The following is a 25,327-nucleotide window of genomic DNA, read 5'->3' on the forward strand; positions in this document are numbered from 1 at the left end:
TATGGAACCTGACACCAGCATTAGTGTACCGGGTTTCTGGCATTCTGAGGTTACTGTCAGGAACCCGACCATCCTGATACTTATGGAACCTGACACCAGCATTAGTGTACCAGTTTGCAAAAGCAACAGCATTAATCCTTATGTTATCAGAGATCAAAGTCGTGATAATCTTGGATCTAAACTTAAAACACTCCCAACTGAAGCTGACGTTACATTCAAATATCACGTCTTGGAAATGAAAAATATGAAACTATCCATTTTGACGTGCTGGGTACTGTCGGTGAGACAAGCCCCCCCCCCAGGAAGCTTGGTTTCTTCTACGCAGGGTTGGAGACACTGCAAGACATGGCTGCCACTCGATTTAATTAGCCTTCTTCTTATCAGCTTCTATCCAGTTTATTAGAGGCTAGGGTTGAATTCCTTCCGCATTCGCTTTTAGATAAATTATATTAGTACAGCAGTCCTGAATACTGGTATTATGCCGTCAATGATGATGATGATGATTTCAATGGGTTAAAAGCAGTAGCCACTGCTTTGTGAAGTCATCACCAGGGGTAAAAAGTACAGTGCCTACTTAGAGGTTGCACTTTGTTCTGTGGGATCACAGATCAATAATGTTCACAAGGGAGGAGTATTCTTACACATGTGAGTAGTAACTTGTATAATCCTTCTTATCCTACGGCTTGTATGACGTAGTGCGTAAGCGTCATGCAGGGTGCTGACCTGGCCACTGGGTTAAACCACCAATCCATATGTGTTGTTCAAAAGCTTCTTCGGAATAGGTCTATGCCATTCTCTATCATTTGGAGGCTACATCCAAGAAAAGATACGATTCCGATTATACATCTTTGTTTGTTCTTGGTGAACCATTCCAATCAGCAGCTAAAACAACTGTGTACGTTGATCACTGACTTACCTTCAGCTGGCATTTCCAGGTCATCCCATTCGTTATAGTCTGGCTCTTTACCTGAGAAATTGGACCAAGAAATACTTAACTTGATAAACCATCGAGAAACAAGTAGCTTGACTGAAAACGACCAAGTTTTTAACACGCGCAGAAGGCAAACACAAAAACTTGGCTTCCACTCAAACCTTTTTTGGTATCCAAAGAATCGGGGGACTCGTTCAAACTTGGAGGCTCTAGCTCAGAGCGTTGTGATTTTCCTGTAAGCCATAAAAAGAATGTGATATAGGTTTATTAACCTGTATTAGCCATATTCAGCCGCATAGCTGTTATGCCACGTCTTATTATATGTGGACTGTCCGCAATTCATATTTAGAGGGGTCCCATCGGGTGTAAAAATCACCTTTTGGGATAAATAGTTCAGTAGAATGAAACGGAGTGATACACTTTTTTGGAAGTAGTAGACGTAAGTATACTTGTTCATGTGAGCGTGTACTCACTCTGGCCAAACGACAGAGTCAAACGCATCTACTCACTGAGCATTGTAACATTCTCCACAATACATCCGTAAACCTTGCAAAATTCTTGTGCAGTTTCCGTCACCCATTCCAGAAGCTGTCCCTTTACGTGATACCGTAATCTCGGATTCTGTGGAGATCAAAAGACAGAGTTTCAGTATTTCATTATTTTGGAAAAAGTAACTGCTCTTGAAAACTGGGGTTTCGAATAAAGACGGGGCCAAATTTCGTTTCAACTATACCGGTGCGTAAAAAGGGCGATTAACCTAAACCCATGTTGTGTCTAGAACTCATTTACCCGTTTGACGACTCACATCGGAATGGCAGTTTTCAGATTATCGCATTATCGGTTCTTCAAGATGAGTTGTCTGACTCCTACGATTCCTTTCTACCAAACCTTTTCCTTGGTGGATCAACTACTGTTTATGTTAGGACATCAAATTGTTGACCCGTAAATCAATTGATTATCCTTGCCTAGCTTCCGTACACCAAGTTCTCCTGGCTGGAGCCAACCAACCCACATGCTGATCCGCCTAAAGTCGAAGGGAGACTTTCGATGCACTGTGTGCCCAGAACAAATCAGAATAATGCACACAGACAAAACATATCGCTGGCATCGCACTTTCATCCATTCGAATAGCAATGAGGTTATCACCAACTATACCTTTGAATCGTTGTTTTTGCCTCGGATACTGAGTGTATGTAAGTAGTGTTCCTATCGGCTGGACAGAGATGTACCTACCGGATCTCGTTTGTGTCAAGTCATCAGTACTCTAAAAATGCATCGTGATCAACTTACTGGAAATCTACTGCCGGTTAATAAATCTTGTACTATTTTGAAGACAGTCGAATTCATTTAGTAAAAACTTATAAACGGGTGATTCAGTACATGCCCATCTCGAGCTTATCAAGCGAACCCCCACCCCGTGTATCTTTCCAGTTCATGTTTCGGGTCCAGTGTAAAAAACTCGCTGAAAGTGTATTCATTAAGCGTGAAATTTTTGTCTAAACGTACGGATTTCTACTGATTTTCATCGAGATCATCAAGTAGAATATTAGAAAACTTTCATCCAATAATTCGTCACTCGAGAAGCCTGTCAACACGTGATCACGTGATGTAGATCCCGTGATTGAAGGATGAGTGGCACTTTGTCATGTCTAGGTGCAAGTTAACCGCACTTCCGAGCAGCTGCTTTCGACCGAACGGTCAAGTGTTTGAACTACCGGCCTAGATGTTGCGAGTTCCTTGCTGGGGTTTTATGAGATGTGCACCGCTGATGATTCCCAATAAGGATGAAACAGCTGTACAGTAAGGCTCTCTTTTTCAGTATAGTTCGGTTCAAAGATTGTGTTGCATTTTTTCCTTTCCCAGAAGGAATATGCAAAACAAGGGAGGAAGTAGAACGCTTTGCTAGAACAGGTTCAAAATGGCCGTTCTAGAAAGATGAAGGCTGTATAGTAGATCGTAACTCAGAATTATTTTCTAAACTATAATTTAGACAAATCCGCGGTAAAACCCACGTACCTGAAACATGAAAACTCTTCTCATGACAAAATCTACCAAAGCAGGTCGTTCTTGATGCTTGGGTCCTGTAAAAGGATGCGCTCTAGATAAGTTTTAATTTACCCACAAGTAGCACGAAATTCCGCAACATTTTTCTAGAAAAATGGCTTCCATCTTTCGATTTCAAAATTCACGACCGAAATTTCGGATCTTGAACAGATAACTTCCACTGGCTTTTCTCGAGTATAAATGTGCGAATAAGATACCCCCACCCCAAGAATACACTAACGCTGGGGTTCATTCTGTCTAGTTAACAGGGAGAAAATTATTACGATCTCTTTGAATCTCCCTCGTCCACCCACCGAAAAACTTTCTTCTTAACGAACTGAAAGATAAAGATAATCGCTCAGCTATGGCCCCTTTTTGGTGCGGCCCGAAGGAAACACGAGGGCTGGGGAACTGTCAGGTTGCCCAAGCCTAGACAGGGGAAGTTTTGAGGCTTAAGTCGAGTCCACGCCCTAACTACCGAGCAATCTCGCTCCCCTTGACGAACTAAACCTTTCACAGAATTATCCACAGTAAAGCATGTGATGTCTAATATTCTCAAAGAAATTTTTGGGATACCTTGAAACAGCTTCTTTCATGCAGATTCTGATGTCAAAGGGGCTGTCAACGACTGGTTTTAGACTTTCAGGCTGCTTTTCCCCAGGGTATTTGTTCGCCCGAGTTTCCGAAGTCAATTTACGGTTTTGGGCCTTGTAACGTGGACTCGGTTCAAACTATTCAACTTGAGTGGTCTTTCCCAGCCTAGCACTACAATAATGCCAACCTCAACCTTCTATTTATTCACTCCCACTGGAAAAACCTTGGCGTTTGGATATAATTATGAATAGAATCACTCGCATGGTCCCATATTTGTATCAAGCTTGTATTATCTCAAACAGCACCACTACCCAGCCGAAACAAGTGCTGCCTACCGATCGATTACAATCCCACATATCAGTCAGACATGCATGTTCGTGTTTCTTCCTTACCCATAATTGGGAGCTTGGTCATCGAGACCAGACCCAGTCATCATCACCACCACCAATACCACCACATTTTGAGGGGGTAGCGTGCAGAATTGATGGACCGACCACGAGAAGGAATCAGTCAACTTGGCTCGTGACCGACTTCACCAACTCGCCAACTGGCTCATATTTTTATGCTATGGTAGGCGGCAAGAATGTCGGATGTCCCAATCTGCACAAAAGGTTGCTACAAGTTTAGTGTCATACGTGTGTAAGTGAATACGGAATAGTCGTACAAATACACCTTTGTTGGATGGGTGGGAGTCGCCACCGTTGTAATTCAGAGGTGATTGCATCAAAATTTGAACTATAAGTCCTCCGCTCTGTGATCTCCTGACCTGTGTGCAGTAGATAAGGAGGCCTGATACTTTCGCGACTTTACTTATCACATAACCACCCGTTCTCGTGACCACGAGGAAAGCTCTGATGTGTGAGTAGAAATCAAGAAACGAGAATTGGATAGTATAACTGACGCGGCGTGTGGATCGATAGCGACCTACATCTAAGAGTTTTGATTACAATGAAGATAGACTTCAGTTGAAAGCAACTAAGTGCATTGATCTTTTGCTCGAGCATTCTGAGTTCGTACATTTTTTCCTCAGGTTATACATGACCTCATTGATTCGATTCTAAAATGTTCACTATTCAGAATGACCTCACAACGGAGGACAGCCGAAATCCGGGTGTCTACAGTTAAGGTCGATGTCGAACGACTGGATTTGGAGGTGGTTTAAGGGGTCAGACAGTGGAACAGAAACTTCATACCGTTAGGCTCAGACCTTGCTGTAGATCATGCTACATGTGTTGCAGTGATCCGACATATTCTTGGAGCCGACCTACTTTTAAGTAACCAGGTAGTAGCACTGTCGTGATGGCTTGGAAATAATGGGATTAGTACCAACAGCTCTTGTGCAGAAACTGAATATTCCCGACAACTTACGTAAAAAAGACGGTAGCCTTCATTGTTCAAATAAGGATACTTTGTATTTGACCAGAAGGCTTCACGACAGGTGAGTGACGTATGTTCTGGATCATAGAGCGAGCAAGCTACAAAATGGTATGAAAGAGAAAATTAGACCTTTAGGGCTTATTCGAATCATATTGATGGAAAGCAGTTTTTCGTGAGTATTTCAGCAAGATACTTCTGAGTGACATGGGCTTTTGAATAAGTTTTCACCAATGAAAAAGTGATTTCCAGGGGTGTTACATCCACCTGACCAGTTCTTCGAACTTCTCCAACAGTCCCAAGTTTATTCGCTGGAATAGTCTGCTCACATTGTTTGGAAATCCAACGGTTTCACTTTGTTCTCCGTGTCGTTATAAGTTGAGTTTTGAATTTCTAAAACTAATGTATGAAGCATACTTCAAGTGAAAAAGGCATTCAAATTAGTACTCACAAACCGTCATCCTTTCCTTTCGTTATTCAGCTTCTCATGATTTTTCTAACCACCCAGTTACAAATATTGATGACAAAATCAAAGAGGAACTTTGGGATCAACTTATACGCTGACTATCTGAAGGTCTGTAACCGAGTGAATTCTAGCCCAGTTTTCCCAAACTCACGTTTGACCATTCCTCTTACATTGACGGTCTTTTCACTTCCGTCCAAAATTGTTTGATTATGTAATTATACGCTTCAGGATCAGGTGGACAAACTGAAGTAAACAATTCGATTGTCATTTTGGAAGCTGGTATGGTCAGGTGGCTATCTCTCATCACATTCACAGCGCAACTGCTTTACCTGTGACGGGGCATAGTAAGCGTCTAATCCAGTGCCAACTCTAACCACGCAAACCGCACTCTTTGATGGTAGCTAAGCATGTATATTCAGTGGTTCCACCCTAGCCAACAACGTTACATGTTTTTCACCGACAAGAACGTAAATCCGTTGCTGTCGTGAGAATGGATGAGCCAGGTATGGATCGATTGTTTGGATGGTCTCTTTTGAACCCGCAATACACACGCCATCATTTGGTCCAGATAGCACCTGAATGTCTCGTTCTGTCTAGAATAGCCGTCTGATACATGTTTCTAACCCGTTAACAACACATGAGTACTATTCAGCCGCGTTGGGCTATCACACTATGACCAGTGTGATTGTACTGTCTTGTCTTGGCTTTTTATCCCTATGGCTTCCCTACTCTCGTCTAAGTGTCCGGTGTGTACCAAGATAGCAAAGGAAACACCTGAACTTCGTCCCACTGGCTTGTTTTACGTGACGAGTACCAAATCGGTGAACCATCCGTGACACTATTGATCGGCTCTCCTGATTTTGATTCCTTCATTTTAAGTTGGAATAGCCTTGTTGGACGGTTTTGTGGACTGTGTGCGGCTTTGACACAGTCCTTCATTTGGTGAAAAATGCGGTTTCTGTGAGGTGCCCGTAAAGTAAGCTTTGGTGATCCATGCCATTCTACCCCGCATCCCTCCAGTGAACACTAAGCATCGACAAACCGCCAACTGATCAGTGCGTCAGCGTTAAGTTCCAGAATCAGGACATGGACCTATTGCTACGATTGGGTTGCTGAGCCTGTGATTGTACTGGTACTTCATTCGAATCGGATCCGCCGAGCCAACTACTCCGCCATCCAGACCCTATACCACCAAAGACGGAAAGATGCAACGCCTGTTGTGTTCGATGGGTTATGGAAGGTTCTATACAAAGGTAACTGCGGCCTACCTTTGGATGCCGAGCAGCATTGGAAACAGGTGCTGTCTGCTCCAAAACACGTGGGTAGCTGGCCAAGGCGTGCAACGCTACCATCCGATTGGAGTTTGATCGCACTAATTACGGGCGAGGAAGTACGATCCGTTTATTTAACGATTCGTCCCCAGGTCTGGAAAAGCTCATGCCCAGGATACCTCGCCGGTTCAATGCCAACGCGCTCGCTGGTTATTTCAACTTACTCTTATTATCCGCGGTTTGTCCGCCGTCCTCGTATTACCCTAGTTCCGAAGGTCAAAAATTCGACTTCACTGGACCAACTGAGACCGATCTCCGTGTCATCCATTCTTGTCCATTGTTTTCATAAGATGATCGCTGATCACTAGAGCCTCACTACTGTTTCAATTCCTACATCGAGACGGTCGTTTGAAAGCTAAATCGTTGCTGCATGCCCCACTTTGTCGCTCTTCAGCGACTGCTTTTAACACCAGCTTGGCGTTTGCTGATATCTCGAAAGCCGAGACGGTCGTTTGGAAGCTAAACCGTCGCTGCATGCCCCACTTTGTTGCTGTTCAGCGACTGCTTTTAACCCCAGCTTGATATCTCGAAAGCGCTTGATTCGGTTTGGCATGACACAGTCGTCAGATCTGCTGAGGCGTTCGGTACACTGTCAACTCTAGTCCAATGAAAATACTGCAGCAGCTTTCCCCGGTTCCGAAGTTCACTGCCAAAGAGGTTTGAGGCATGGAATTCCACTATTCTCATTGTTGTTCATCATGGCAATGGATGAGGTTCTTGGACTGTCGATGTCGGAGCCAGAATGCCAGTTTCATGACACCTTAGTAGGTAGTTTTGCCTTCGACGACTGTGAAGTGTGTGTAGGGAGTCAGGTTCACCTTAAACCGAAGCTTGAAACTACTGCGGTTGAGTTGAGAAGAGCCAGTGTTAAGATAAACGCCCGAAAAACGAAAGCGATGGTGATTGTGGGACGGAAAACATCGGGCTATAGCGGCTTACGTCGAAACATTTTGCTTCGACGAGGAACTATTCACTCCTCCGGGTCCGACAGATATAGTGACATATTTAAGCATTCCCTTTAGTTTCAAGGGGAAAAAAGTTTGCAACCACCGAGAGCAACTGCTCAAACTGATCGATGAGTGGACGTGCGCCCCATTAAAGCCGCGTCAAAGAATGGAGATCACAGGGAACTACCTGACACAAAGGCTGACATATTCACTCGTGCTCGGCCAAGTCCACCGAAACATGCTCAAAAGGCTCGATATTTACATCAGGCAATCTATTTGTGGCTGGTCACATCTACCGAAGGATACCCCGACTTGGGGGACTTGGTATCCCAAGCATCAATGCAACCATCTCGATGCAGAGAAGAGCGCCTATGGAAAAGCTTCTGTCTACCCAGTGTTAAACACTACGCAATGTGGTCAATGAGTCCGCATTTGACAAGATCGTTCGGAATCTCAGAATTCCGATTCGAGTCTAAGGTGCATGCGTAAACACCAAGGAGGAGCTGGTGGCTGCTTGGTGTGATAGTTTGCAGAACAGCGTTGACGGTCTCGATTTACGAGAGTTGGTCGCTTTACCTCTGTCCAATCGATGGCTCGCTTTTCCCGAGTGAGTGTTTCCTCAGATATTTATCCGTGTTTCCATTCAACCTACTTAGGACGATATTTAGAAGCGCTCGAAGTAATCGTGGTAGCCAGACGGTCTTCTGTCATGGAAACTGTTGTAAACCGGAGAGCTTGATGCATATTCCTCAGTCCTGCTGGATCACGCATGGTGTGTGTCGTCATAATCGGGTTGCAAGGGGACTCGCAAAACGTCCCCACTACCTGAGATACACTGTCTTTGAGGAGTTGAGAGCATCTACATCAAAGTCTTTCATCAAGCGTGGCCTAATTGCTATTCGGGAGTTCCCAGCATCTATGACAGACGTAAGCACAGTCTCCAAGAGCGCTGAGTGATTGTATGGAGCGAGGAGCAGAAATACTGTGCTGATGAACGTCCCCTCGCCATAATCCGAGCCTTACGTACAGACGGGTGAGATGTTGACTTTTTGATCCACAAACTGATGGTCATTTCTTGTCGATGGATCTGAATTCCTCAATCCACCAAGACTGTTATTTGGACTGAGACTTCCTCAATTCACAGTCAGTGAATCGTGTTTGATTGCCATTTTGGGCTCTCTACGTACTTACGGCACTTTTATGCGTGGTACATGGTGTTGAGTGTTCATTCTTGCCCCCTGACTTTCACACCTGACCCGGTGTAACGGACACTTTACGCCTGGTGTGCAAGTCTTGTCTGCACCAGCGCTTACTGCGCCGTGAAGAGCACTTAACATTGTTTGTCCTTTCTTACGTCGCTGGTATTTACACGCGTCGTCCTATACCAAATGTTTTTACATACTCTGGGATTCATCTTGTCCGACCGGAACTGTTGGTGGCACGACTTCGAATGGAACACTTCCTCCGTTTTATCTAATCCTCTCCTGCAAAGCTCACACATCAATCGCTTGCATTTCCTTTTATGTTTGTAACCAGGCTCTATAGAAATAAACGATTATATGGGCACCGCTTTAAATTCGATGCAGCAGTGAACATGGATGGTTCGCGAAAACAGCACGAATCACCAATCCTACCATGTCCGCGAACTGTGCCGTCCAGCTTATTTTGAAACAGTCACGCCAGCCGGTGCAGCACAGAACCTAATCATCAAAGTGGTCTGAAACAACCGGTGTCCATCGAGCAGCCAGCAGTAGGTGAGACTGTTTTTCATTCGTGAATCCTGTATCAATTTCGTCTCGGTATGCTTGTCGCCCAGTTGATCGTGAAACGCCACAGACCAGCTGGTCAGCTGATGCCATATCGAAACGCAGTATTTATTGGCTGAAGCTCAATATTCAATGACCTGAGTAGAACATGAAATAGTGTAATCAATTGTCTCACAGTTAGCAGTTTGAACATCATTTGGAGCAAACAACAGGTTCAATTAAAGCTTGTCTGAGATATTCTTCATCCAAACAGACCACAGGTCATCTGGCAGCTATTCAAAAAATCGGAGCATTTACTTTCAGAATGGCATCACACTTGAAGTTTGCGATAATCGAAATGGTGGAGCAGAGACAAAATGGGAAGAGATTGTTTAAGTAAAACTTACGGCTTATGTTCACATACCAGTGAAAATAAGAATAAAGCGCTTGCCTGACTAGTAAAAAATCATTCAGCTCAAACAATCCTAACAGGATTTTTTGAAGATTCTCTGCATACAATAAACCCAAAGAAGCAACAAAATAGGTTACCACCAAAGAAATCGCTTGTAAAATTATTTTCAAGCGATAGACCTCCAACCTGTGCTCCATAGGGATCCCCTTGAGACTTCTACGATTTAAACCGATACTCATGGTGAGAGAGGCGTAGCATTCAGTTGAACAGCCTACAGTCTAATCAGATTGTATATGATTTCCAAACTAGGCACTGATAAAACGTATTCATAAGTCTGCAACTTTGCTGCTCATACTAGTTCACGGTTAGGTACTCCTCTCCAGAGAAAGTACTATTTTAATACTTCCACTGGAACAAAGTCCGCTTTGGAGCGAACTCCCAAGGACTATCAGGAAGGTCAGATTCCTGAAGGCAACCTCAGAATGCCCGGAACCCACTGCTCTACCAAAAACTCAACAGAAAAGCAGGCAAGCATCCAGGCCAATCAATCATTCAATCAATTCAGCAAAACATGATGAGTGTTCTTGAGCGCCACAGAAACACGACCGAATGTGATCAGCGTTCAGGCATTTCATAGAGGCACGATCGATGTTGGTGGGTGTTCATTAACGCCTATCAAGCAGCCTTGATCAATGTCAGAATGTCCCCTTTAAATAGCGCGGGGCCGATGTAACTTTTGCTCCCGCACTCGCACGCACTCACGCTCTCGCACTCGTTTGTTCGGAATATAGCGGTTCCTTTCTGTGGCATTAGGCGCTGTAGCGGGTCAGCAGCAGATACCACAGATTGACGAATCAGCAGATATAACAACTAATATTATTATTAAAGCAATAATGAACCGAATTATCTGCTAAGCTGTGTAGGTCGTTGCAATGACACTGACCATTTCATTTCTGCTCGTGACAAAGAGTCAAGACTGATCCTGACATTGAACCGCTTTGTGGTTGTTTTTTATTTGGGGTATCACTGCAATCAACTAGAGCGAGTGAAGACTTTCCAAGAAGTTTAGACCGGCAAAACTTTCTGCAGTGACGTCACTGTATCTTGGGTGTCAACATTTGCTGTCCCTTGTCTGATGTTGAGTGCTGTAATGTACCACCTAGCCGTTACCCACCTATTTGAAATAAAGTTGCCTGCGCTTCCAAACACGACTAACACCTTCAAAGAACTTTGAGTCATTCGGAAAATTCGTTTAAAGTCGGATGTTTGCTGCCCACTCATGTCGGCTTGGAAGAAGCATCGGCTAATGCCGGACAAAACGGACGAAGTGACCAAAATGCAGAAATCAGAGCCGGAAGCCAGAAGTTTTATTCATCCGTATGACCATAAGTCACGTGACGTAGGCGAGAGGCCGGCGGCGCTTGTCTACCTGTTTGCATGGCGTGTTTTTGTATTGTTACTTATGAGTATCTAAATGCCTGTCTTTTCCATGTCACAGAATGGACTTTGACTTACCTAGATTGTAATTGAGCTAAAAGTCTGTGTGTGTGTATAAGGAAACTCATAGCTGACAAAGCAGAGATATCATTTTTTCAATATGGTATTGGCTAGTCCGTCACGAAGAGACTGGACCTTACGCATTTTGACATGGAATTAGAGAACAAAGTACGTTTTACTCCCAAGGAATTTTTGTGTGAGATCCGTATGGGATAGGTTATATGAGACTTTTGCCCTAGGGGTAAGTAGCCTGAGCTTGCAGTCTTCCCGATAAACTCTGGGTCTATTGCCCTCCCCCCCCCAAACGACTGGATGGTACGGACCAAATGTACATAAGCTGATCGTCCTCCTCAAGCTTCAAGCACTAAAACGGCTTACAATGCTTGAAAACTCTTGACAGACTAACTTCAAGCGGGGATGATTTCTTCATACAGATGGAACACGGTAACAAACTGGTAACAGCTGTCTAGCCCGTCAGTGGAATCTCTCAATACACGGACCCTTTCCTTCACGCCCAAACAATGTTTTCAGATCACTTCCCTACAGCTTTATCCGGCTGGGCATCTAAATGCTGGTATCTTCGTTAGGGATTAGCCTACCCCGGAACTTATTGATCAGGTCAATTTCATTTGTCTGCTCTCTATCCGCCACCATACACATGCCGAAATGCACGCTAGACAGTGTCACGGCTGAGTGCAATAAACGTTTCATATACTGTTTGCGACAGACATTCTTAAAAAAAACAACCATAGACTTAGTATATCTTACCCGGAACATCACTTTCCGGAATATGAGTAACAAGTTCAACCTCGACTTCAATGGCTTTGTGACGTGGAGGAATCGACCGCTGCTCCCGAAGGTTCGGCAGATGCTGCTCATCCACAACCACATGGTGTGTCTGAGAAAAACTAACTGTGCGCTGACTTTTCCCGGTCATTTGTTCGTCCTCAATGCTTATCATACAGGTGAAAGTATCATGCTTCCGAGTAAACCCGAATTCGTGTGCACGAAAAGGGAAGAAAAAATGGGTACGTTAGCACAAATATTTTTATGCTGGTAAAAAAACAATCTCTTGAAAATCGGACACAATCTACGATTTTCACTTAAGGAGGAATCCAAAAAACTTGCATAAGCTAATATTAAACGGTCCAAATCTACCGTTTAGTTGGTCTGCACAAACGAGAATGAATGTCGTCAAATCGTTTGGAAGTACAGTGTGCTTCTTCTGTCTCGCTCTTACGACCACTCTGCAACGACCATCTATCAAACACTAGTGCATGATCAAGCACCGCAACCTCAATAGATGGGTTGACCACCACTGAAAGGAAGAAAGCACTCGCTGTGGAGTTGTTCATTAGGAAATGCCAACTGACCAGTTACAGACCATTGAACAGGAAAGCAAAACTCTAATTTGCATCTTATTTACAAAAACTGGACACCCATCTTCTCCCGAACGCGTCTTCTTGAACTTTCCTGGAGATTCATTGACTCCACTCATTCGTCGGTCAAATCTAAACAAATGTTACAAAGTGGCTCCACGAATTCCGCAACAGATCTCCCCCTTTCAAAAGACGCAAAGCGAACTTCTACGAACAACACATACTACTCGCTTGCCTCCCCAGCAGTAGTATCACCGATACACCACCATATTTCAGTACGACCCACCTATCTATTTTCTAGGTTGAATGGATATAGATGACTATATCACAAAACAAAACAGGAACAACAGTCCTGCTTCTAGTCCATTTCCATAGCCCAGGTGCCTACCAAATGAGAATGAATTACCTTCACACGACTCAACCCATGAAACAGACTAAGAAGCCCCTATTTTGCTGCTTGGGATCAAGTCACTCCCCCGAAAACTTGTGTTTTCCGGGAAAAAGAGGTATGCTTGTCTGGCCTCCCGTGTTATCCACTGCGCAAAACAGCAAACACCTCAAAGTCGCCTAAATTTCCGGACTCATTTTTAGATCAATTGCTTCCTAACTCTACCGAGGTTAGGGCTGAATGTTATCTGCTTCTCTATCCAGCAACACACACTCCAGAAGGTTGTACAGCTCGTAAAGTAGTAGCAGGGCAGCAAATTACCAACAAGAATGGAGAAGGCGCTGTGAAACGTTTTGCAGCTCTTCTGATAAGAAGCTGATATTTCCCCCGCAGTATCACGAAACGCAGAAACTACCTCCATCGTTTGCAAGCCTTCAAGTGTTTATGTGTCACAGAGTACAAGATGTAAACATCCAGGCTAAAAAGAACCGACAAGCAGGGTAGTACTGAATGAAAAGCGAAACTTTCATTTTGCGTCCAAAGTTCGAAGTGCATAAAATTACTTTCTCACGATATCAACAGTGTCTTCAGTTGTTGGTCAGAATCCATGAAACGCAGGTTATTAAATAATATTTCATGAATACTGGCTGTTTTCATGCTATCAATAAAGCCTTATCGGCATACACGGCATTGCTTAGATGTGATAAAGATTTACAGAATAACAGAACATTAAAACTGCTCCCAATCATATTTGAAAAGTCACAGCGCCGAATTCCGAAAGTGTTCTCATTTTGAGTTTGACTTGAGACCGACTTCTTATCTGATATGTTGTAAGTAGGGACTTGGAAATTCAAATATTGTCCCACAGAGCTTAATCAGTTCGTGGCAAATAGCTAAGAAACACTGACTGCTTCAGTTTAACGTACCTCCCTGAATCCTACAAGGGATTCGACCGGCAATCTCCTCAATAGAAGCTGGGATCTCCGTCGTTGAGCGCTAGTTGTTAATCAGCTGTCCATTTCCAACAGTGCAGATTTACATGACTAGGATTTTGAAAGACTTCTCTGGTAAGGCAACACACGAGTCACTGAATATTTCCACCCCTGTCCTGCTACTCGTATTATGTGAGTAGTGGGAAACCTTTGGATAGGATTCCTGAGGAACGGTGCGAAGTCATACACAGACGCGTGAACCCACTGTATCGCTTATCAGCTACACATAGGCCTAAGATAAAAGTCTCCTCTTGTGCGAATGGTTAAGAACTCAACGCACAATCTAGGGTTTGGGAAATGTACATCCGTGGCGAATTCCAACAGGGACGAAACGGATGTAATGTTCAGCTCAGGCTGGCAACATTGCAACAGCAATTTGTTTCTTCTAAAGTTAATGCTACATAAAGTCGTGATGTGCTCTGTTCCAGATACAATTTGCAATGAAGAAATTAGTAAGAGCTTCCCATTAAATCGGTCCACAGCTATCGAAATCTGGGTTGGCTGGATGGAGACTGTTGTCCCTCTCTGTCGTTGGCGAAATTCATTTTTCACAGAAGACCGTTGGAAAACAAGCCTAGAAAAATCATAATTTTGCTGAATGCATATGGAAAAAGAAGCGTCAGTATATGTTTCAGGTGGGGGAAACAAAATACCTCGTTTTGGGACTAGGAAGCAGAATTGTGAAATGCCGACCTTCGCCTGACTCTCCCAACTTACAAACTGATCCCCTCCGCTGGTACGTTTCAGTTAGACTCAAAAATATGTCATCAGTGTATGGAAAGACATACCCTAGCTACCTTCAAGGACACGGTACAGATCGGCTGGCTCAGTTAAGAGCGGAGACAGCAGAAGCTATAAAAATTATTTTAAAAACGGTAGAAAATGACGAAGCTTCAAAGGACCGCAGTACAGTCGGAAAATAAGCAACCAAGTGGAGTTTCTGTTTTGGTTGCTCAAAAAAAAACTGGTTGTTTATTTCCTGAAGTCATGTGAGGCTAGCAACTGCGTCCCGGTTGGAGGAAAAGTCCTTGTACGGTGGGTCAGAAAAAGTCAATTCTAGGACGGCCCAGTTTCATTACCTGGCTTACCAACGTCGTTACGGTCAATGAATTTAAATCACTTGATGTCATGCTTGCTCCCGTGAGAAAGTGTTTTGACAGACATTAGTTGCGACGGGACACTTTTAAAAGCAGTCGTCTTTGGAAATATTCGTTGGGAATTGAATGTGACGTATCGGAATCAGCAAACTGATTGTTTTAAAAACAACCTTATAACTGGATGATCACCCAAAGAAGACGAAAGCTGACTCACAGCATAAATTCTGAAAAGCTGCCTTCACTATCCATCTAATCTGGCGGGTATTCAAACTACTACAGAAACTCAACTTAACATTAACTTTACATCTGGGGTTGCTTGGATGAGTCAATGGTTGACAGAGCCGAAAAACGGTACACCAGCACTAAGTTGTGCTGCCGTCCCTACCTCTACAACCGGTCAGAATACATGACTACAGAGTGTAATTCAACCCTCCTGCTCTCAGGTCACTTCCGACTGATAGATAGATGATAGTTGAAAACTACGCCCTCTTAGGCAGATCAAAGAATCCATTAAACGAAAAAAATACATTTGTAACAATGTAGCGTACACCCTAGATCACTTTTCTTTGAGGGCGAACCAGCGCAAAACCCACTGCTAATCGAAGACAAAGAGCGTGCAACTAGGGATGGAAATTCCGTTTCATTTCAGTCACTAGTCCATTTTGGACTGACTACTCTACGAATGAGTCCAAAAATGGCGAATTTTTGACCAGACACAAACAAGGGGATAGATTTCTTTCAACTGTGTGCCACAGTTTACTCAAGATGCACTAAGTCGTCTCTGAATAAATCCTGCAAATGGGGACCTCCCCTCAACAGTTACTGGTTTCACTAGGTCCACAAACAGCCTCTGTTTAACGTGAAAAATGTAGCCAAGCTCTTATAACCGCACCGTTGTATCATGTTAACAATGCAATGTCGTTGAAATACAAAAGTGGTTAGCAAAAAACGTCCAAATTCTCACCTCATAGCGACTTCCATCCAGAGAGAACAAGCTCAGTGTTCCCGAAACCTGGTCTGTTTCATAGCCATGTCGTTTGGCCAGGCTAGGAGAAAGATTCACATTGAATTCATAATCTTGATAGAAGCTCTTGCTAGCAGAAGGACCAGTACTGTGGTCTAGAGTATAACCTAATTTTTGTTTTGGTCGACTGACCAACCATATTCACATTTCAAACTTCGGCTCTTCAACAGTTACTAGAATTTCTGCGTTGGTAACTTAGACGGTTATCACTTGGATACACAGTATAATGAAAAATGATAGTCATTTTGGTTTTTTTTGGTGTCTGCTCGGGTAAGCCGGGAATTGAGTCAAGTCCCACGATCCAAGTTGCTTTATGGCTAAATTGGGAAGCATTGTGGTTGAACCATTTTCGAGAAGTTCCCCCCCCCCCCGCCTTGGATTTGGCGGTGTCAGGAGACCCTGGACTCTTAATGGAGATTTCTGTGCTGAAAAGTCCAACTCTCCTCAGACTACCATCGGTCCATAAGTAGCTGAGGCGAAGAGTGAAATTCACTCGATGAGTGAAAATAGTGTCTGGAAATTTGTCAACTCGAGAAGCCAGTGGGCATGTGTGACTACGTGATACGGATTTCGTGACCTGTCCGGGTGCGAGCCAGTCACACTGCTGATCAGCCGCTCGTGGCCACACGGTTAGTTGGTCAAACTACTGGCCGGGTGATCGTACGTTGGACAATCTGTGCTGGAGTTTCGTGAGATGCGAACAACTGATGATTCCCGTTGAGGATGAAACAGCTCTAAAGCCTTTGACTTTGTTACGCGCTTCTGAGGAGAAACAAAAACCGGTCGCAACAAAGTTGCTGGCAACACTCAACAACCTTATCGACTTCTACACCATTTCTGGTATTCAAAGAAGGAAACCTGGGCTTTCAAAACAAATTTATTGCGTGACTGCTGACTGAATGAGTTATCCTATCAGACCAGAAATATGACCTATTGCTTCATTGTGTCCGAGGCAGTTTAAGATCCATGTCAAGTTGCATTTTAGCACACGTCTGAGGCTTTGCTTGATTTATTTCAATAATATCGGCAAACCTTGAAACACGTGAATTTCGGTACCGAAGGCGTATAGTGAACACCAAGATGAAACTGAGTGGATGGCTTGAGACGAGCAGATATCTGGCTATAGAAGGCTTATGTTCCCCGTCTGCAAATCGATCCCACATACTGAAAATAATAATTTCGAACCCACAGTAGAACGTACTCTGTCACTTGTGTGGGCCGAGACTTATCGGTTCTCCCATTGTCAGTCGCTCCTCATTCACATATAAATTGGTATGCCTAAATCATTCCCAAGTGCTACAAAAGTAGACCCTAAGGCCTGGGTCTCTTGGTGACTTGTGTACGTAACCAACTTGCTCCCTTGGGATGAGATTCCAGGTGCCAGGCGTTCAGATTTCTCAGTTGAATATTTCCAAAAATGATAATGCTCAGGAGCAGGACAAATCTATAGAACGAAACTATCCAATAATCTGTGCGATTTTGCTCAAGATTCTCTCACCAGAGTATACTTCCATTTCGATTAAACAGTAAAACATCATCCTGTTTACTAAACTCATTCAGTCATTCACTTACGTTAACTGAGATGCCTCGCCATGTCCCACATACCACGTTCGCTTGAAGCGTCTTTCCGTAGTCTGGTGAAACTCGATTGGATCGCGTTCCAGTGGCATCCAACAGGGCAAAGTTAGTGGTCTGTTCGCATCGTACACAATCAGTTTGGAAAACTGGACGGCCGGAGGTAAGTCTTCCACATTCCATTCAGATAAATCAACTTGTCCATGCATACTGTATGATGTGAACTGCTCAAGTCCGTAGGGTAGAGCTTCGAAAATGGCCCAGTCCTCAGATTCTGACTGACTTAATATGGGGACTAGGGAGCTAGATTTTCTAGTCGAATGGGAACTTCTTCCGGGAGGGGTTTTAACGAAGCGTCTTGGTGTGGCTGATCTGGAGAAGCCGAAGTCATCATCCTCAACTGGGTCGATACCTTGAATATCCGACATTGCATTTGATAGGTCATTCCTGTTCACATTTTCTGAAGTAGAATGTCTTTCTGAACTTCCTACGGAAACAGATTCATGAGGATTTCCTGCCTCCTGACGGCTTGGTGCAGTACTATAGGTCAATTTTGAATTTGTCCCCCGGTTTGAATAGTCCTGCATAAAACCACTGAGACCCTGAATGTCTTGCAGAAATCTTTTCATTTCCGTTGCATTCAAGCCGGAGTAATATCTCAGTGGAAATCCTCCATGACTGCTATTCCTTTGGTAAGGCTTTAGAGGAACTATCGAGCTCCATAGTTTAATATCTTCAACCCAATAGGCCATCATGGTTTCGTCTGAACTAGAATCGATATATGTCGTTCTGTTCGCACTGGTACTAAAAGTGTTGTTCTTGCCTCCATCTTCAGCATCGTTCTGCTTCAGCTGAATTCTTGAGTACAGACAAATATACACCAGAATCCGAGGCCACGAAAAATGACTGAGATGCATGACTGTAATGGAAGAATAGATCTGTGTTGGACAAATACTGAGATGAGTGAAATGGGTCGTTTGAACTAAATGATATAGACTGAGCCCTGAACCTTGAAGTACAAAGTCCGAGTACGTGTAGCATGAACGAAAAAGACGCAGGATAGTTGGACTCCGCATTGCAAGATTGACTTAAGACCACTCTGTGTTTGGAATTCGTACATGAGAGATGGCTTTTGGAGAAATTTCGCTCAGATCAGGAAGGTCGTTTTGATTCTTATCACTGCAAATAATTCTTGTGGTAGTTCACTGTGTCGGAGAGGGTTGGTGTTTTTCTTTAGTCCCCATAGGGATTAGACAGTTCCCCATTAGGTTGTTGATTCCAACAATCTAGACACCGATTCCGAAGCGTCTTTCTTTCGATTTAACGAAGTACCTAGCTGGGGAATTCTCTTTAAGAGCAACAAAGAAGGAAAGCTATCTGCTTTTCATTCTAACTTATACAAATGCTTCCATACCAGGTCCAAGTAATGAGCCCCAACACTTGGAGACCAAACACGTGTCGAAATCAACGCATTTTCAGAAGAAATCGTCTGTTTACTCTGTTTACTTATGTGAGAGCACTCAGTAAATGAGGGATGACAACCTGAAAGGTAAATTTCAGTGTTGGTTGTCAGCTGAGTAATCGCACCGTAAGAACTTTGTTGAATAGCTTTGCAGAAAAATCTCCGGCTAACCTGCGGAGGAATATCAGTGCGCAAGTGACTACGAGGGACTCCCAAGTCCAGAAAGTTGTTACAGTTGTTTTATGACATCGTCAAACAAGGCTGTCTTCCATCACCCTTTGTTGTTGTTTGCATAGTCAACTTGCGAAAGGAACTGTCTTGTAGATCTCATCTAGAATCCAGGATTAAGATAGAAATCGTTTTCGCCACCACAGCTCTCTCGGTGAGAGCAACCTACATCTTCACCTTAAAGTGTCATTCATGAATAGACGAATCTCATTTTAACTCGAAACCTTCTATTTGAAAAGCAATCAGCCTTCAGGAGGAACAAAATTGCAATTCATTTGAAACTAGAAGCATTGAGTGAGGCGTTTTAATCTTGCACATAATGGGTTCATGTGCTCAAACAGTCAAAAGATGTGTGGGAGAAATCGGGTGAACGATCTACCGAAAGGGTTTCGAAACCATCCTATATTTCATATTTGGGAGGATGAGTTGAAAATCCATTGCACAATAGGTCTTGTCATCCCAATGATTTTGATATCCCTAAATTGTTTGCCCGACGACAGGTACGTCGTCATCCCTCCGTACTGTGTACTTTTACTGTCGTGCTTGATACCCGCTGAATCGATTTTTCTTGGAGTTAATGTCGTTGGTGGTACGCGTTATATAACACTAATAACCCACCCCAGAAACTGTACATTCGACGGTCATCGTTGGTATGCACGTTAAAGCGAGTAACAGGTCCTCTTCTCAGGGCACACTTAACATAAAATGGCTGGAAATATTCGACAGCTTACTACGGGTTCCACCCTCTTGAATCTCATCAGGTACAATTTAGTGTTCTGGTAGATCTTACGGCTGGTAGAAACTCAGGGACAACACCTACATGATGAGATCCAAGAAGGAGAAGACGGAATGTAAACGGTCGAAGAGCTTTTAGCAGCCCTATAAGTAGTGTGTTATGTCAACAAAAATCTAGAATATCTTGTCAATTGTGTCACGAGGTGGCCTTTGTGAAATAAATCGGGTTGACTCGTAACATCAATGAGAAATTTAGTCAAGCCTCCATTTAACACTTACTTAATTTGCAACTAAGTTTACTTCGTCAGTTGTGTGACAAGACCTTACGGGGATTTAAGCATGTCTGGTTGTTAGTTTATCTGATTAGTATTATCTGAAAATATTCTGGGACATTTACGTTTAGGGTATGGGCCTCGAGACACACCAAACCACGTCCACAATCTATCGTTCAAGCCCACAATATTGTTCGCTTTCTCCACATGTCGCCCAACTTCACTGTACCGTTTAAGGTCATGTAGCAGCTAGACATCAGACCACTGTATTCTGAAGCGAAACACAGTTATTCGCATTATCAGGTGTAAATACGGTGCTACATTATGCGATGTGCAAGTTTTCACACTACTACCGAAATGAGTAATCAGGACTACGTACAGTGGCTAAGTATTTGCCATAAGTAGCGAACGGGTGGATAGGCATGCTTCAGTGTTCAGTCAAGAAAAACAAGGTGACAGAATAAGGCACGAGAGAAGCAACGTCCAAGTTTGCGGATGTCTGATTAGGGTACCCTTGGCTAGACTCGGTCCAGCAGCTAAGATCGTAGAACCGCTTAGAGGATCGGTGAAATGGCTGTTTCACTTGGCAATCCAGATGCTTCGTGCGATATGATCTCAAAAAAGGAAGTATAGCTGGACAGCACAGTGACATGATGCGCAGTCACCAGGGTTGGAACGCGCAGTCCAGCAATCACGGAGTGTACATAATTTCCGACGAAGTCACATAATTTAGAAGTAAGTCTGTCATATGTGATAAGGTCACAAAAGGCCTTCAAAATAGAAATGCCAATTGTGCGCTATGGTTTCCGTCGGGAACTGCAGCCAACTTTTATGTGGGAATCAGTGGTGAGCGACTCTCGTGCGTTTTTTTAACAAATGGTGTGTCTTGTCTCTCCTTTCACTCGATCCAACAACTGATCAAATTCATTACACTCACTCATCTGACAGTGTCTAATTAGGAGAAAATGCATTTGTTATTGCATGCGCAGAGTCCGGGCCTTCTCCGACTCCGGATTGGATACTTACTTCCTCGCACACAACGATAGCGAAACACCTACCTTTTAGCAGTCGCAACTTTCCCAGACTAGCTTCCTACATTCCGCCTCAACCTGCAGATCTACCACCAATTCAAACATGATCCGAAGATATTGATTATGATTATTGATCCGTCTGTCGGACGATCTGTTAGTAGGAAGAGAGTGTTTCGAATATTGACCAAATACTCAGTTAAAGCCCCAAAATCGGTGTTGCTTGCGCTGAAATTATCCTTTTACTTTACTAAATCTTCCGTATGGCACAATCATCTGTTAGAATGATCCGCATTCCAGAGAATGGACAGTCCATATCAGCACTCTTGCAGGAGGAATATTTTGATTCTATCACACTGCTGACTACCATATATCATGTGTGACAAGCACCTTAGTCTATAAAGCCTTCTCGCAGTCTGTAAATTGCCGACTGTTGACGAGCCGAAAAACAGCCATCTAAACAACTTCGAGTTACCGCTTAGTTGGTAACCAAACAAAAATAAAGCAAGGCCATGAGAATTTCATCTGTCAGCCGCAATAAGGGCGTACCAGGAATGACTACGACGATCAGATGAACGTATTCTCCATATTCCGCGGAAAAAGTACCTTATGTAAGATAGTTAAGGTCTTCTTCAGGTCAGAGCCATCACCATCTTTTACCTGGTGGTTCTGGGGTTAGGCGCTTTTTCTCTGAAACCAACTCTTTCTTGACAAGTGAAATTTTCGTGAATCGTGGTCGCTGATTGATCGATCGCTAATGCACGAAAACTCGAGCTACTCAAAGGGAAAAATGTGACCAACTTTTGGATTTCGGCTCAAAACGATGTTAAACGACTTCCTCCTTTGTCCATCGAGGTGTTCGGATCGAACCCAAATGGTATTTGAAAAGCTCGAAAACTCCGAGTACGTTACATACGCACGCGTTTGTACCCTAATGAAACAATATTCTCTGTGGTTAGTGGCGGTATTTACTTCCAACTGTCATGTTATGACCATAATTTTCAATTCTCAATATTCTAACGATCATTTGGGATGTTTGTAATGCACTACTCATGAGGTTGCTGAAAATTCATCGACAACCTTATGAGTAGTGCATTACAAATATACATGTATCGCGATATTTCGAACATCGTGGTGAGTGAAGCATGATGCCCCCTGGTGCAGCACATTCAGTTGTCTGGAAATCTCAAAACCGGGAGATTCAGCTGGGTTCCAGATGAGTCTCTCGCAAAACCAAATTTGCTTGCAATCATTTGCTCCCTAATCATTTCGTATAATTTCACACTCCGCTGATCTATCAACTCTATGCTTCCTTCCCAGAAATTGCACGAATATCAATCCAGCCTCCAGTCCGCTCCTTTTTATTTCTATTATAACGCTTTGGACGAAGCGCCATGCTTCATGTTGAGTTAGAGTGCATGCGCACGCAATATTTTTTATCGTTCTGTCTCAGTTTGCAAAGAAACGCAACCTTGATCTTGTGTGCACAAGTTCTGTAGAATCGCCGCTATCTGGCAATTCATCTCCATTTCAAAGCAGACTGCTCTGAGTGGTTGAGCAGGACTTCGTCAACTTCGCTTACTCCACTGACCTCGGTGGTGTCATGATCTCAGCTATAACGGTGGTTTTCAGTCCATTTGAGTGTTGCTCCGTGAAACTGAAGTGTTTCCAGCTTAAACACCCAAAACATTCACCAGCACGTAGAAATCACACCCGAAATAAGGACTCAAGTAATTCACTCATGGCTGCTAACCAAGTATTTACAGATCATTCTAAAAGCAGAACAAACAGTCTAACACTCCGCGTCAGCTACCTGCAGGTTGAATGAGGATGATTTTAGCGAGTGACAGGTATGATGAAAACTCCACATAATCTACCGCTGGTTCCGGTCTTCATCGATTTAATCATATGGACCTAGTCGCCCGATTTGAGTATTCATCATACCAAGTGTTTGTGAGAATTTATCGTGGGAATAATCCAAATATTGGTGCACTAATGCGGCCACAATGTGTTCTGATCAGAGACAAAGATGAGATTAACGCTGTCTGCTAGCAATGCTTAAACAAAGAGCAAACCCAAGTAAATACATGACTTAATGCTTCTGGTGACTGGCCACAGGATCATTCTGATGAAACCAACACAAGAAGATGGGGTATTCATTAACTTCACTGAATGTATGTGATGGTTGGACACTAACGTGAGAAATACAACTCTTGAGTACGAATATTCCTTGGTTGGGTAGGATGGGCTATTCGCCCGATAAGTGGGACCTTAAAGTGTGTGCATCTGGCGTCTTCCTTGAAGATGGCCTCTATTTCGGAAGGGAGTACGCAGAAACAGAGCGGATGCCCTCTCTGGAGGAGCGACTTCTTTTTTAGAAAGAAGCCCTCAGATACAGTTACGTCTATGCAACTGATTTTAGTGAGCTACAGATATGGTTGGTCCTTAACCCGTCAGAATCAAGGATTTATTTGCTCAGTGAGGGAGATCAGACAGTACCCACTCCCCTTCATTCTTTCCACTGAGCAGTACTGGAATAACTTACAAAAGAAAGGAATTATTTGGCCTCTTTTAGTAATGTGATATGTTCTCTGTCGAACAAACTAAACCGTGAATTCGGACGGTTGCCATTCACTTCCCACGGAAGTGGCTTTCATCCAAAAATATCTGTCTGAGAATAAATTACCAGGAAAAATACAGCTTATTGTTTGAGTCACCTACATAGATTCGTTTAGCCCTCAGCTTAGACAACTAAGGGAGCACTGAAAGAATCGCGGACCCGAGACGGAACATTTCCAGCCATGTAAAACCCTTGCCCGATGTGTATCTGACCATGGACGAATGTGAACCGTAGTCACCTACGGACTACTCAAGACAGAAATAATCCCTCTGTTACCAGGTATACGTCAGACCGCTACCTCACAAGCAGCAAAAATAAAGTCACCCTCGTTGTATGGGACCAAACGTTTCGGTTGTACACAGACAACACTTCCGCAGCCCAATCAGTTGATCTGCGGCTAATATTACTTAGAATACACGGATTCGAATGAACGCATGAACGCCTCCAACTTGTACGGGCGGTACTTCATCAAAAAAGGCGTAAAAGATACCTCTACTTGAAGAAAAACTTTGGATGCCAATGAACTGGGGAAAACCCTGGAATCGATTGAGGAATCCATGTTGCAAAGAAGCATGACAGGTAGTGTGGAAACTGTAGTTCACAGTAGTTTCTGAAGGCAAATTCAGTTCAGTTCACTAACAACATGGATGTACAATAGGAGAAATCCTGGAAAACCCGCCGTGTCCTTTTCCATGACTTCAGATGTCTTTCCGCACAGACAGACACTTCAGGCATCCGAAACATTGCACACAAAGCCAATCTATGATTGGATTGCCTAACAAGCGCCCTCACGCCGTGATAAGGCTATATGGGTTTCATTTCGGCCGCAAGGAATAGTAGGGCAATCATTATCTCAATGAGAAACAGTTTTCTAACAAGAATGCCTTTCAAAAGCTAAGCTGAAGGACTTCTACTCAGAAATACACCTGAAAACGCAGTTTTGTTACAATCATTAAGATCTATATATCGAAGACAATTATTTACCCTAATGTCTCCCTATGAGAATCTCATGTGTTCCACATAGCCGTTAATCCCTACAGGTCCGAAGTTTTTCTGTTAGAACACTGAAATATCTAAAAGGAAGATAGAGTACTGTAGTGAAGATTTCATGATGGCGAAAATCATTTTCGACACCGATTAAGGCGCGAAATAACTAGATGAAAGGTGCTTGTTTCGAAACCAGTCCT

General features: G+C 43.5%; 1 protein-coding gene across 1 annotated transcript; it reads right to left on the reverse strand.

Moving 5' to 3' along the window:
• Positions 1-916: 916 nt before the first annotated feature.
• T265_13233 (hypothetical protein) lies at positions 917-21,463 on the reverse strand (the record flags this gene model as incomplete). Its single annotated transcript, XM_009167883.1, has 12 exons — positions 917-967; positions 1,093-1,164; positions 1,441-1,552; positions 4,937-5,043; positions 8,092-8,158; positions 8,180-8,264; positions 8,339-8,545; positions 8,710-8,818; positions 12,109-12,319; positions 16,161-16,242; positions 17,793-18,714; positions 21,430-21,463. Coding segments are annotated over 12 exons (2,058 nt in total), but the record flags the coding sequence as incomplete, so codon positions are not given.
• Between the last annotated feature and the right edge of the window lie 3,864 nt (positions 21,464-25,327).

Source organism: Opisthorchis viverrini (genome assembly GCF_000715545.1).
Source record: "Opisthorchis viverrini unplaced genomic scaffold opera_v5_48, whole genome shotgun sequence".
In the NCBI taxonomy this organism is placed as follows: Eukaryota; Metazoa; Platyhelminthes; class Trematoda; order Opisthorchiida; family Opisthorchiidae; genus Opisthorchis; species Opisthorchis viverrini.